This window comes from Berghia stephanieae, chromosome 12 (assembly GCF_034508935.2).
Source record: "Berghia stephanieae isolate SIO BIC M18660-M18661 chromosome 12, UCSD_Bste_1.3, whole genome shotgun sequence".
Lineage (NCBI taxonomy): Eukaryota > Metazoa > Mollusca > Gastropoda > Nudibranchia > Aeolidiidae > Berghia > Berghia stephanieae.
Window position 1 is genome coordinate 4,302,734 of NC_088371.1, and position 15,000 is coordinate 4,317,733.

At 35.0% G+C, this 15,000-nt stretch overlaps 1 protein-coding gene across 1 annotated transcript in view; it reads right to left on the reverse strand.

Annotated features, from left to right (window-relative positions):
* LOC144957890 (homeobox protein Hox-B4-like) overlaps positions 1 to 15,000 on the reverse strand; it is a 64,561-nt gene that overhangs the window by 49,263 nt on the left and 298 nt on the right. Inside the window, exon 1 of the mRNA XM_078889415.1 lies at positions 14,961 to 15,000. This exon is cut by the window's right edge and continues 298 nt beyond it. Within this exon, the coding sequence (XP_078745541.1) occupies positions 14,961 to 15,000 (40 nt within the window). The remainder of the gene's footprint in view (positions 1 to 14,960) is intronic.

Genomic DNA, 15,000 nt, shown 5'->3' on the forward strand with positions numbered 1-15,000 from the left:
GATAGACTGGGGTTTGGTAGCGATCTTATCTTTTCGACGAGTAAGTTCTTTTTGTACAGAAGGGGGAAAAGAAATAATTAGCAAGATAATAAATTAGTTTTTTTTTTTAAAAAATTAAATTTGGATTTTTATTTTTAAATTGGTTAACCCATTTTTTACCGATAAAGGTGAAAATATAGATTTTGGGTTGAGGGAGCAACGAAAACAGGCGTCACGTATGTTAAACCCCTAACAGTAACAGAAAATGGTACCTTTTTTTGGTTATTCTGGGGCGAAATTAGAAAATTTCCTGCCAAAATTTAAATGCAAGACCGCGTATTTCAAATTGTTAAAAAACTCATTGGGGAAGAGCAATTCGATCGGAATTGGATTCAGTGTTGTGCCCGCCCCCCGGAAGGGCGGCCATTTTGGGTTTAAAAAAGAAAACATTACTTTTAAAACTTCATGTGGCTAAAATTTTTTCATTGTTTTGTGATCAAAAAGTGTAAAGTCAAAATAAGATATATTTATGTTTTTTCCCTTGAATCGCTTTTATGCTCGCCGGGAAATTTTTTTAAAGGGGTGCCATTGTTTCGTATTTTTGGCCGTTGCAAAGTTACCTGCGTCATCGAGGGAAGTGACGTTACGAGTTAAAGAGTTTGGGGCACGAGGTAGAGTAAAACTTTACCGCCCGGCTCAACGGATTAAGAAATTTGGACGTCAGCGACGAACCCCAAAAACCCATTAAACCAATCGGAAACGATTCAATAGTTGAGTCACGCCTCCCCAAGGCGGCCATCTTGGTTCTAAAAAAAGAAAATCATTTCCTTTTTTTTTTTATGGGTGGGTGAATTTTTATAATTTTTTTGTCGAAGTGTAAAAATAAAAAATGATTAAATGTTGTCTTTTTTTTCCCTCTGGTTTTTTTTTGCTCGCCCGGGGAAATTTTTTTCGGGGTCGATTTTCCCCATATTTTGAGCCAGTGTTGCTAAATTACCATGGGATTAGGAAGGAATGACGTTTCGACTGGAATCCATTGGGGGGTTCGGAGAGTACAACTTTTTTGTTAAATGGAATTTTTTTTTGTTCAAAGGTTTGTTGTCTTGTTAAGGTTCTGTTTTTTGGATCGGGAGGATAGAAGCGTGGAAACAAAGATTGAACAAAATATTTATTTGGAAATGTAGGAGAATAATGATGAAACCTTCTAAAAAATTAAAACAAACAGAAAAGGATATTTTTATTCTTTTAAAGAAATGATTTGGGTTTTTAAAAAAGTTCCCTAAGCCCTCTTGTTAAATGTGAGGCTATGAGGTTAGATGTGATGAAAAATCGCTTTCGGATCGGAAGGTCTGGGTTCGAGCCTCGCTGGGCATAAGAGTCTTGGAAACGACTTTTATCCAAATTTTCTCCCGTATAGGTGTAAATTGGGTACCTCCTTTACTATGTCGAAAAAAAATTTCAAAATCCCTAAAGGCGTCAATCCCTTCTAATGAAAAAGTGTGGTGTTGGTCAGGGACCCCCGTAAAGCGTTGAGCCGTTGGGTATTGCGTATATAAAAGCTCAAAATTTTAAAAAAATATTTCCAAAACGAGCCAGAATATGGCAAAATTAAAAATTATAAAATTTTTTACGTTGATATGGGGGTAACTTGCAAACTTTTTAAAAAAAAAAAAAGGGACCCCTTTTGGGGACTCAAATGATTTTTTAAAAAAAATTGCGTGCCAAATTTGATGGGTTTTTTTCTTTTAAATTTTTTGGGGGTTTTTCCCCAATTGGCTCCCCTTGTTCCCAGTTTTTTTGCGCCCCCAACCTACGGACCTTTTTTTACAGGACCGATTTTGTCTTTTTGGAGGGCTCAAAAGAATCGCCCTCGTTTAAATTTTTATTTTCCAAAATTACAGTATTAATGTAAAAATCTTCAAAATAGTGAGTGTCTGTTAGTAAAAGTCTTAGGGAAACCATCTTTCTCAAAGGGGTTTTATGTGGGAACAAACCCATATGTTAAAGGGCCCCAAAAATTAAATTTTTAAACGGTCAAAAATAAAAAATTTATTGGCAATGGGAACCCTTTAATATGGTACCCTTTCTCCTAAAAAAAATTTCCATACAAAATAACAAAGTCGATATGTCTGGCAAATTAAAATTAAATTTTCAACATCTTTAACCACCCCGAAAAATCCCTTTTTTAGGCGAAGGGTCCTTATTTCCCCGAAAACTTGCGGGTTTCTGCATGGTTTTTCAAAAAACAAACAAAAAGCAAAAAAAACATAAAAACTAAAAAAAATTTGTCTTTGAATGCGAAACAGCATTTAATATTAAAGGCTTAGGGGGCGGGGGTGGGGTTTAATTTAAAATTTTGGGGGATTTTTTTTTTTAAAAGGGGGGTTTTTTTGGAAATGGAAATAAGGGAGGGGGGAAGGGGGGGGGGGGCGGCAAAAGGGGGGAAAGGGGGGGGGGAACCCCCCGGGGAACCCAAAACCCCGGGGGGGGGCCCTTTTTTTTTCCTTTTTTCCCGGGGGGGGGCCCCGGGGGGGTTTTTTTTCCCCCCCCCCCCCCCAAAAAAAAAAAAAAAATTTTTTTTTTTTCCCCCCCCTTTTTTCCCCCCCTTTTTTTTTTTTTTTTTTTTTTCCCCCCCCCGGGGGGGGGGGCCCCCTTTTTAACCCCTTCCTTTTTTTTGGGCCCAAATTTTTTTTTTCCCTTTTCAAATTTTTCTTCCTTTTTTTCCGGCCCTTTTTCCTTTTTCCTTCCCACTTCTTCTTCTTTTCTTCTTCTTCTTCTTCCTCTTCTTCTTTTTTTCTTTTCTTCTTCTTCTTCTTCTTCCTTCTTCTTCTTCTTCTTTCTTCTTTCTTCTTTTCTTCTTTTTTTCTTATTTTTCCTTTTCTTCTTTTCTTCTTTCTTCTTCTTCTTTTTTCCCTTCTTTTTTTCCTTTTTTTCTTCTTCTTCTTCTTCTTCTTTCTTCCCTTCTTCTTCTTCTTTTTTCTTCTTCTTCTTTTTTTTTCTTTTTCTTCTTCTTTTCTTTTTTTCTTTTTTCTTTTTCTTTTTTCCCCTTTTCTTCCCTTTTCTTTTCTTTTTTTTCTTCTTCTTCTTTTCTTCTTCTTTTTTTCCTCTTCTTCTTCTTTTTTTTTCTTTTTTTTTTCTTTTCTTCTTCTTTCTTTTTAAAAAATTCTTCTTTCTTTTTTCTTCCATTTTTTCTTTTCTTTTTTCTTTTTTTCTTTTCTTCTTCTTTTTTTTTTTCTTCTTCTTCTTCTTCTTCTTTTTCCCCTTCTTTTTCTTCTTCTTTTTTCTTTCCTTCTTTTTTCTTCTTCTTCTTTTTCCTTTTTTCTTTTATTCTTTTCTTCTTCTTTTTCTTAAAATTTCTTCTTTTTCTTTTTTTCTTCCTTTTTTTCTTCTTCTTCTTCTTTTTTTCTTTCCTTCTTTTTCCCTTTCTTTTCTTTTTTTTCTTTTCTTTTTTTCTTCTTCTTCTTCTTCTTCCTTTCTTCCTTTTCTTTTTCCTTTTTCTTTTCCCCTTCTTCCAAAAAGGGCCCCAAAAGTTCAGGGGTTTTAGGGGAAAAGCGGGAGCGATTTTTTGAAGTTACCCCAGTCAAAAAGGGGGTCTTGTTTAAAAGTGGTTGGTAGGATGTTTCAAAGTTGGATGGGGAGGGGGGGAAAGGGAATGCGGCACAACCCTTTGAAAAGAGTTTTTTCAAAAGAAAATAATTTTAAGATTCAAGCTTTTCCTGGTTTTTAAAAAGTCCGACCCTGTTTTTTAAGCGGCAGGGAGTGGCTTATGGGAACAATTTTTGGGTTTTTCCAAAAAATGAAAGATTTCCCGTAAAAAAATTTTTTTATTTTTTTTTAGTGTGGCTTGGTAAGAAACTCAAGCATTGCCACCCGGGGAAATTAATGGCCCAACAAAAAAAACCATGTGACCCTTTTAAAACTTTGATCTGGTTAGTTTTTGTGAAAATTTACTCATAAACGTGGATGGCAAAAAAACAATAAAAAAAGATCTGGTGACGTCACCTTTTTTTTATATCCCCAAAACCAGGATTCTGACTTTTCCATTTCAAATTTCAAAAAATTTTGGGTTCGTGAGCCTTGAAATCAAAAGGGTTTATTAGGGTCGAAGTGAGCAAAAGTCAAATCAAAGAAAAACTGATAAAAAATTTGAAATGTTGGTTTTGACTTTTCTAAATAAAAAATTTTGTAATCTTTTTCTCCTAAATTAAAAACAGAAAAATAAAAATAAATATAAATTTTAGAAAGTAAAACCGGTTTTTTTCCCCCCCCCCCCCCAAAAAAAAAAAAAAAAACCAAAAAAAAAAAAAGGGGGGTTTTAATGAACAAGGAAAATGTTTCAGGCCTATTCGGTCATTAGCAAAACCCCTTGGGGGAATCGTTATATTTTTTAGTTTATGTTTTTGTTTTTGGTTGACTTTGTTGTTAATGTTGTTGTTGTTGTTGTTGTTGTTGACTTTGGGTTTTTTTAAGGGTTTTTTGTTGTTGTTGACTTTGTTGTTAATGTTGTTTTTGTTGTTGTTGTTGTTGTTGTTAATGTTGTTGTTGTTTTTGTTGACGTTTTTGGGGGGGACTTTTGAAGGGTCTTTCCCCTTTCTGTAGTTGTTAAAAAATTTTTTTTTGTCTATGTGAACAGCTATAATATATATATATATATATAATTTATAAAATATATATAAATTATTTATATATATATAAAATATATATTTGGATATATAGTAAATTGAAAGATAGAGATATAAAGGAAGGGGGGGGGGGAGAGAGAGAGGGGGTGGGGAGGGGGGAAAAAGGGGGAGAGAGAAAAGGGGGAAAAGAGAGAGAGGGAGAGAGAGGGAGAGGGGGGGGGGATTAAGGGTTAAAAATTTGGTTCCCCGGAAATCGTTCATCCATCTCCCTCCTAAAGCCCCCAAAATTTTATTTTCCCCCTTACAGGTTTCATTTGTAAAATATAAATAAAAAAGATAGAAAAGAGATAAAGTAAGAGAGGGGGGGAAAAGGGGAGAGAAAAAGAGAGGGGGGGGGGGGAGAGAGAGAGAAAGAGGGAGAAAGGGAGAAAGGACGGGGTTATTTATAATATATATTTTTTATATTTTATATATATTTTTTATATATATTTTATATATATAGAGAGAGGGGAGAGGAGATGGAGGGGGGAAAAGGAGGGAGGGAGAGGAGAGGGGGGGATGGGGGAAGGGCAAAGAAGGTTTTGCTGGTAAATCGTTCATCCATCTCCCTCCAAAAACGACACCACAATTTCATTTCCCTTACAGGTTTCTTTTCGAAAAAACCGATTAAAAAAAATTTCAAAATAATTTTGACGCCACCCTTAACGTATACGTCTTTCTTGGTCCAGAAAACAAAAGAAAAACACGAAAATAAACTTTTAACTTTTCCTTACCGCCTTTTTTCAGGTTTTTCCCAAAAACTTCTAACCAAAATATATTTTTTACCCACTCAAAATTTAATGGGCGCTTTAATTCTTAAAACATCTTTCTTTAGCAAAACATGCTCTCAACGAATTGTTCATTTTTTTTTAAAATTTTTTATGATGTACAAAAGAAATTTAAAAATAAAAAAAAATGTTTTTGTATCGTAACGAATGTGACGATTTTTTGTGGTTGGGTTTAAGGAGAGGGTTAAAAAACGGTTGAAAACCGATTTAATTTTGATTTGTGGTTTTTAAAACCAAACCCCACACGTTGGTAGTATGCTTTAAAAAATTTTAAAAACAAAACTTGAGTTTTTAAAAAGCGCAAAAATCCAAAAAAGCGTGCCCAAAGCGTTTTTACAGGGGGCCCCTGGCCCCAACTGCAACACGTAATTTTAGTAGGAACGAGCCCATGGCGCATGCTAGGCGAAAATTACACATTTTTTTTTTTCCGACATAGAAAACGTTTTTTTAAACGGCAGGTTTCTTTTTACACCTAGTCCCCGGGTAAAAGAATGCCAGTGAAGAGCCTTTTAAAAGGACCCCCAAAATTGCGTAAAAACGAGGCAAAAACCCCAGGACCTTTTGGGAACCCCGGGAAAGCGGTGTCATCCCAATTGACCTTTTTGCCGCCAAATTTTAAATAAAACTAAAAATTTATAAAATTTGCATGAATGTGGGTTAAATAAATTTTTTTAAGGTTACCCCTTTTTTGATTTTTTATCGGTTTTTTTGGTTTTCGTATAAAATATATATATCTGGAGGAAATACCGTGCCCTAAAATATCCATAGGTAAATTTGGGTTTTTTAATTAAGGGAATGAAATGGGGAGGAAAACCCAAAGCTTGAAGTTTTAAACCCGGAAATGTACTTTTTGAGTACCGCCCTTTCCCGGGGCATGTTTACGATCCGGGGTTTTTCAGGGTTTTCCAACGGGCCAAACCAAAAAAGGGGGCCCTGTAAAACTAAATTTTTTTCTGTACAACACAATAAATTGGCCAAAGTAAAAGGCTTTTTCCCCACCCTGCCTAACAAGTTTTTTGTTTGGGTTCAAAGATGAGGGTCACTCAGGTCTTTGTTATTTTTTTTTGGCCTTCCGGTTTTGAGTAATGTCACTGAAACTGTTTTAAACCCGGGACTTTTAAACGTTCATGGATACACCAGTTTTGTGTGTTGTCCGTTAAAATTCCGGATGGCAATGTTGTGAGCTTCTTAGCCAAGCGAAAATATTTTCTATAGAAAAAGTTTATGCATTTTTTAAAGTTATATTTTGTCCCTTTCACTAAAGGGGAAAAGGGAAACTAAATTTTTCTTTGAAAAAAATTAAAATATTTTAACTTTTTTTTTTCTTCTTGTATCATGTAAATCACTGTGCCCAAATTTGTATAAAAATCGGGTGATGTGTTGATGATGTGACGTTGATGATGATGATGATGATGATGTGTTGATGATGATGATGTTGTGATGATGTGATGAGATGATGTTTTTGATGTTTGATGATGATGTTTGATGATGATGATGATGATGGTGGTGGTGATAAATGATGATGATGATGATGATGATGATGTTGATGTTGATGATGATGTTTATGTTTAATGATGTGATGACGGGATGATGATGATGATGATGAGGGTTGATGATGATGTTGTTGATGATGATGAGGGATGAGGGTTTTTAATGTGATGTTAAAATTTTTGTGATAATGATGAGGGCCCGAGGGTGATGATGTGATGGTGATGAGGGATGATGTGTTTGATGATAATAATGATGAGGGATGATGTTTGATGTGTGTTTTGATGATGAGATGAGGGTTGAGGGATGATGATGTTGATTTTTTTTAAAGATCATGATGTTGTTAAAATGTTGATAATGATGAGGATGATGAGGATGTTTTGATGATGTTGATGATGATGATGATGTTGAGATGTGATGATGATGTTGGATGATAATGATGATGATGATGATGTGAGGGATGTTGATGTTGATGATGAGTTTTGATGATGATGATTGATGATGAAAATGGGGATGTTGATGTTTGATGATGTTGATGATGATGTTTGATGATGAAAATTGTTTGATGATGTTGTTGATTGATGAGGGAATGAGGATGATGTTGATGATGACGTTGATGATAATAAAATACATCCCCCCATTAAAATTAAAAACTGGTAAAAAAGAGTTTTGTTTGCGGCCAATTCCGTTTGTTTTGCCACTGGACATTGCAATTGCCCCCCCCCAAAATTCCAGCCCAAAGGGTTTTCTCCTTGCGGCCATTTGTAAGAAAAATTGTACATACTACCTTTATACCCTTTAAATGATAAAAAACAGCCTGTTTGGGCCCCTTTCCATCTGTCATAAAAGGGGATTTTCCCACTGGTCATAAATCACCCCCGCCCACTTTAAAGTGTACATACCCCCTTAAAAAGTCCCACACTTGATACACCGGGAGGGGCCCCTTACACATTAAATATCGTGTCGTTTTTCCCTTCTTTTTTTCTTATAAAAAACATTTTTTGTTTTAAAATTTGTTCTTTTTTTGTTTTTGTTTGGGATTTTTTAAAAAGAGTTTTAAATAGGGCACTACCCACTTAAAACAGGCTAAAAGCGTTTTAAAAAGGGAAAGTCCTTACCCAAAAACAGAAAAAATTTAAAAAATTAGGCGGGCAGGGACCCCTCTTGGGCGATATGCCCAATTTTTTTTGGGGACGGGGGAAAACCCGCGGGTTTAACGGCCCGGGTTTAATTTTTTTTCCCCTGAGTACGGTGAGAAAAAATTTTAAAGAAAGGGCCCTTTCCCCGGGGGAAATCAATATGCGCCGAGCGAGGCTCAAACCCAAAGGCCCTTCCGACCCGGGAAAGCGAAGTGTCATCCCCACTTTCCCACATACCGACTTAATTCTATGAATGGGGGGGGGGAGGGGGGGGGGGGGGAAAAAAAAAGGGGGGGGGGTTTGTCATTTATTACACAATAAAAAAACAGATCTAGAGCATTTTTTTAAACGAAATATCTACAAAAACCTTCTCACAGCGCTTTGCAATGGGGTCCCTAGCAGAAAAACTACTTTCAGTATTTTGGGGGAAAAAATTTCACGATCCCTTTTTAGGCGATAAAATTTTTCTTTTTTTTTCCCGACGGGTTGTAACGCTTGGGATTTGTGAAACATGCATTTATCACTCTCATTTCCCAAGGTGGGGGATATGGGGGTTTAGTGGTATGACACTCGCTTTCGTTTCGGAAGGCCTGGGTTCGGGGGCCTCGCGCTCGGCGCTTGTTAAAGCCCTTTGGGGAAAAGGCTTTTTGTCACATTTCTCACCGAAATCGGGGTTTTGTAAAATTTGGTTAGGCCGGTAACAGTTTTTGTCTTTTTTCCAAAAAAAATTGGGCAATATCCCCAAAAAGGGGCGTCATTTTTCCCGTCCTACATGTTAAATTTTGGTTTGTTAAATCGGGGAAACCCCTTGTAAAGCGCTTTGAGCACATTTGTGGATTTGGGCGCTTTTAAAAGGGCTCAATTTTGTTTTAATTTAATTTTTTTTAATCAAAAAAAATCTCCCCACAGAAAAAAAAAATTGGGAAATTAAAAACCCCGTAGAAAAACAGTCCTTTAAAAGGCTCAGAAACTGGAGGGGGAAACCAATGCCCTTTGAAAAACCCAATAAAAACACAAAAACCTTCACAAACAGTGTTGTTCGAACTTACTCTTTTATCAGGGGCCGGAGAAAATCATTTTAATAAAGATTGTGGCAAAAAATAGAGGAAAAGGGAAAATTTAAAAAAACCACTTTCCCAACAAGAAAAGGGAAATGGATTTGGTCACACTTTCAGAAAGAAAAAAAAAAACATGGATAAGGTCTTGTAAGAAAGAGGTGAAGTTGGCTGGAATGTCCTGGGGGGAGAGATGATGAAGAGGGCAAAGAACAGAATACGACGGACTTTGTATTTTGTTGTTGTTGTTAAAACCCCTTTTATTTCCCCGGGATTATGAAGGATAAAATTGATGATGGTGTTCATCAAATGGCGGGGATTAAAAAACAATAACAAATTATCTGAGTGACGTCAATTTCGTTCCTTCTATAAACGTTCAAGGTTACACATACTTTTGTGTGTTAGTTTGTTATATCCTTCCCACCACCATTCCCCCCCCCCCCCAGCAGTAATTCGGTTGCTGGGTCTGTTATATCTGACAGAAAGTACTTTGCGATAGACTAGCGTCCTAGCCAAAAGGATAGCAAGCAAAATTTTCTATAGATAGTTCGAAGATGACGTCACTCAGGTCTTTGTTATTGCTTTTTGCCATTTGCGTTTATGAGTATTTCTCACTAAACTGTATTAACAAGACTATAAACGTTCAAGATTACACACAGTTTTGTGTGTTGGTCCGTCATACTTCCGGATGGCAATGTTGTGAGCTTCTTAGCCAAGCGCACACTATCTATAGATAGTATGCACTTAGCTAAGAAGTTCACAACATTGCCATCCGGAAATGTAACTGGCCAACACACAAAACGTTGTGTAACCATGATCGTTTATAGTCTGGTTAATACAGTTTAGTGAGAATTACTCATGAATGAGGATGGAAAAAAAACCCAAAAACATAGGCCTAAGTGACGTCAACTTCGAACTATCTATTGTCTGATTGTTAAAATATAGTGAGAACCACTCATAAAAATGGCTGGCTCACCCAAGAGATGATTGACTCAATTCCATTCCTTCCAAATTTATTGATTTTGAGTTTCAAATAAACTATAAAGCGTATTGAACATAATATAATTTTGAAAATGCGCTACTAAATGTCTTCTATTATTATTATTATTATTATTATTATTATTATTTTATTATTATTTATTATTATTATTATTATTATAATTATTATTATATTATTATTATTTATTATTTATTTATTATTATTATTTTTTATTTTTATTATTTTTCTCATTATTGTTATTATTATTATTGTATATTTTATTATTTTTATTATTATTATTATTATTATTATTATTATTTTTATTATTATTATAAATTATTATTATTATTAAATTATTATTATTATTATTTTATTATTTTTATTATTATTATTTTATTATTATTATTATTATTATTATTATTTTATTATTATTATTCTTATTATTATTATTATTATTATTTTATTATTATTAACAATTTTTTGGAGGCTATTATATTTATTTTGTTTATATTATATAATTTTTTACAGCCCGCTCGAACCCAGGGCCTTCTTATCCTATAAGGCGAATGTGGGTATCATACCACTAGACCACGTTATAGCCGCACGTTAAATCATTGATTTTTTTTTACCTCCCATAGTGGACAGGGAGGTACTTATTGTGTCTTCTATCCCCCTATATCATCTGTTTTCCAACTTGCTTTCTGTCTTTGTCTTGGAATGAGATTACTTGGTTTTGTCCAGGCCCTGGCCGGATACCTGGCTGGGACGGAAACAGTCAAATGCTTAGTTAAGAGTTTTGGGAGATGATAATTTTTTTCCTTGTAAATCATCTCTCTATTTTGCACTGTTTTATGTTTTTCTTTATATTATGTATGATTTGTAAAATATTTGAGTGTATTCCTCTAGTGGGGACCTGGCTTGTGTCTGGATGAGACTTTTAGTGATCTCAAACTTAGTACTTTGATAGTGTGCTCTTGGAATCTACATCTGTTTCCTATTTGAACAAATTCCCCTTTTGTCTTACCTTTTCTTGGGTTCTTTAATTTGTAATTCTAGAACTTTATACTATCCCATTTTCTTCCTTTTTACTGGTGCTGATATAACCTTAATGTGTTGTAAGTTTAAACCCTTAAAAAAACGAAGTAAACATTTCCAACCAATTAACAAAAAATTAATCAAAAAGCGTTTTGTTACTTTGTGTTCTTCAGTTATGTGATATTTGATTAATGAGGCATGGATGATGATAAGAGGCATTCCACGTCTGTCTTCACTTCCACCATCACCTCTTTTTGTTTTTCTTTGGGAAAGGCATTGTTGTTTTTTGTTTGTTTTTGTTGTTTTTTTTTTTTCTTTGGGAAAGATGCCATTGTAATGGACGTAGCTAGCTTACTCGTGTTTCCTGATGTGTTGACTTTAGTGGAATGCATGTTTGTGTACAAACACATTGCTATTTATATTATTTAATGTTTGGCTTATCATAATTTATTTTTTTTTCATGATAAACGAAGGGGTTATTGTCACAAAATTAGATGGAGTACAGTATTCGTTTTAAAGCGTCATATTTGAATACGACAGTTGTGTTTCTATCTCCATATTATATAGATTAAATCGCTGTATTGAATAACGATCATTATCATTATCATCATCATTATCATCATCATCATCTCTCATCATCATCATCATCATTCATCAATCATCATTCTCACACATTTTTCAGCATCATCACTATATCACATCATATCATCATCATCTTATCATTCATCTAAATCATCTCATCTTATCTCTCATCACCCATCGTGTCATCTCATCATCATCATCATCTCATCGTCATCTCGTCATCAGCATCATCAGCATCATCATCATAAATCATCATCATATCATCATCAATCTTCATATCATCTTCTTCATCATCATCTCATCATCATCGTCGTCATCTCATCATCTTCATCATAATTCATCAATTATCTTCATCTCTCATCATCATCAAAATTTCATCATCATCTCATTCATCATCATCATCTCATCAATCGTCGTCTCATCCTGTCGTCGTCGTCGAGAAGAGGGGGGAGGAGGGAGGAGGAGGAGGAGGAGGAGGGGAGGAGGAGGAGGAGGAGGGGAGGAGAAATTTTAATCGTTGGAATTCACTAATCATAGAGTCAAACACTTTCGGCAGTGGACTATGTTCTCTGTTTATATTCTTTTTCTTTGTTTATTTTTGCCAATTTACATTTATTATTACAACAGATTTTGACCGTTGTCTTTATCCCCCCCCCCCCCCCCCCCACACACCTTTTTTCCCCCATCCTTCAGAATATTGTTTTAAAACCCCGGTATATCGACAAACTTTCCAATATAAATTTAGAGAGAGAGAAAAAAAAAACCACTCACACACACACACACACCACACACACACACACACACACACACAAACAGAGAGAGGAGAGAGAAGAGAGAGAGAGAGGGCAAGGAAACACACACACACACCACACACACAGAGGGGGAGGAGAGAGAGAGAGAGGGAGGAGAGGAGGGGATGAGAGATAGAAAATCAAAAACATATTTATATACATATATACATACATACATACAATTTTTATATATATATATATTATTATATATATTTTATAAAATTTATATATAAAACAAGAGAGAGAGGAGTGTGTGTATGTGTGTTTGAGGAGAGGTGTGTGTGTGTGTATGTGGGGTGTGTGTGGAGAGAGAGAGAGAGGGGGGAGAGAGGAGAGAGAGAAGAGAGGAGAGAGAGGGGAGAGAGAGAGAGAGAGAGAGAGTAACAAACGAACAGGGAATAATTCATGAACGAGACAAAATCACGGCTATTCCAACAAAAAAACAAACCCCACATTCTTGAAAACAAGATGGGATTAAATGTGTCCCTTTAATTAATTTTTTCCCGGTTCAAAGGTTTTAAAGGTTATTCTAAATATTGTTAGACGTGTTCAAGACCTGTCTGGTCTGTGCCAATAATTGAAAAAACAATCAGAGTTATCTTTTCCACACCAACTGTGGGAATCACGATAACGGTACAAGGACCGCCTGGAATTTTTATTTATATTTTATAATTTTTATATATATATATATTATATATATATATTTTTTAATATTTTATATATATTTTTTTTAAATTTTTCCACAATGTTTTTGGATGGGCTCCAAAATTGTGGTAAATATTAAATTAATTTTAAAAATTAAAATATAATTGCTCCCTTGCTTCATGTCGAGCATATTGTTCATTTTGTATCAAACACGATTCAAAATAACAATAAAAAATAATAAAGATAAAAAAAAAAAAAAATTAAAAAAAAATAAATTTAAAAAAAAAAATATATATATATATACATTATATATATATATATATATTATATTTATATGTGTGTGTGTGTGTGGTTTTTTGTGTGTGTGATGTGTGTGTGTGAGGGGTGTGTGTTATGTGTGTGTGTGTGCGTGTTGGGTGTGTATCAGCCTTGGGCTTTTGTTTTATGAGTGTACGAATTATGGAAGTTTGATCCCTTCTATATATTCCCTTTTTTTTCGGTGATTGTGTCTTAAAGAGGGGAGGAGGTTTGGGGAAAGGGGATGGGGGGTGGGGGGGGAGAGGACGAAAAAAATTTTAATACGAGAATTTTGGTACCCCCCGCCTCAAAGAAAAGAAAGCCGAAAAAACTTTGCGCTTTTATATAGCGCCAAAAATCCAATAACCGTGTCAAAGCGCTTTACAAAGGGTCCTGACAACGCAACACCCTAACATTGGAACGAGACATGACGCTGTTAGGAGATTTATTACATTTTTTTTTCCAACAGAGACAACGCTGTCAACGGGCCCCGGGATTCATTTCACCTGAGTTTGGGTGAGATAATGGGAGTAAAAGAGTCATTACCAAGGACTAAACTATGCGCCGAGCGAGGCTCGAACCCAAAAGGGATTATGTCGAGGTGAACCAGTTCGAAATAGAAATTGAAATAAAAACAGTTAATTTTTTTGTTTTTTTTTTTAAATTGTAGGACTGGACAAGTTTTATTTAAATCACAAGGAAAGAAGGGCTTCGGGTGGGAAACAATGGACGTTTTGGGTGCAAACCCTTCGAGCAAACAATAAATAATTTAACGCTTATTGTTGCACTTTGAGCACATTTATCAGTCGATCTCAAACTGTGTTTATGTTGTTTGTGGTAGTGTTGTTTTTTTTTTCAGTTTCTTTGTTTGCATTTTAATATTTTCTTTTTCTCGTTCAAACTTTAAAACCGTCAGGTGTTTAGGAATAATTAATTGCAAAGAAGCATTTGGATTCTCCACAAAAAAACACCCCCCCCCCCCCCAAAAAATAAAACAAAAAAAACGAGTTATTTGTTCAACAGTTCGTCTTATCATAGATTTATGGTTCCAAACGAAATTTAACTTCAGAGGGAAGACAATTGGCAAGAGATTGTTGTTAGTTTGATCAATGAACAATTTTCGTGAACATAATTAAGCGCACGAGTGCCCATATGTTTGTTTGTGTATGCGAATATTATCTCGAAGATAGAAACTCGTCTCGACGACAGAACATGAAACAGAGAAGGGAAAAAAAAAGCCCGTAAATAGAGCAAAAACCGACGTACACTTATTTGCAGGTCTGATAATCAATTTATTATGGGCTCATTGTTTGTAATGGCAATCTCAAAAATAAAAAACGACGCAAAATGTTGTCCATTACAACAACAATGTCACACTAGGCCCATAACTACGTTCGGATGTCAGACCTGCATATATGTATACGTCGATCAAAACATAATATATACGAACAACCCACTCACATTCCATCAAAAAAAAAAAAAAAAGTAGATATGAAAACAGTGAAAAAGATTTTTACTCACATTTTCCGTTCTGTGATTTTTTCATCCACGGGTAGATAAA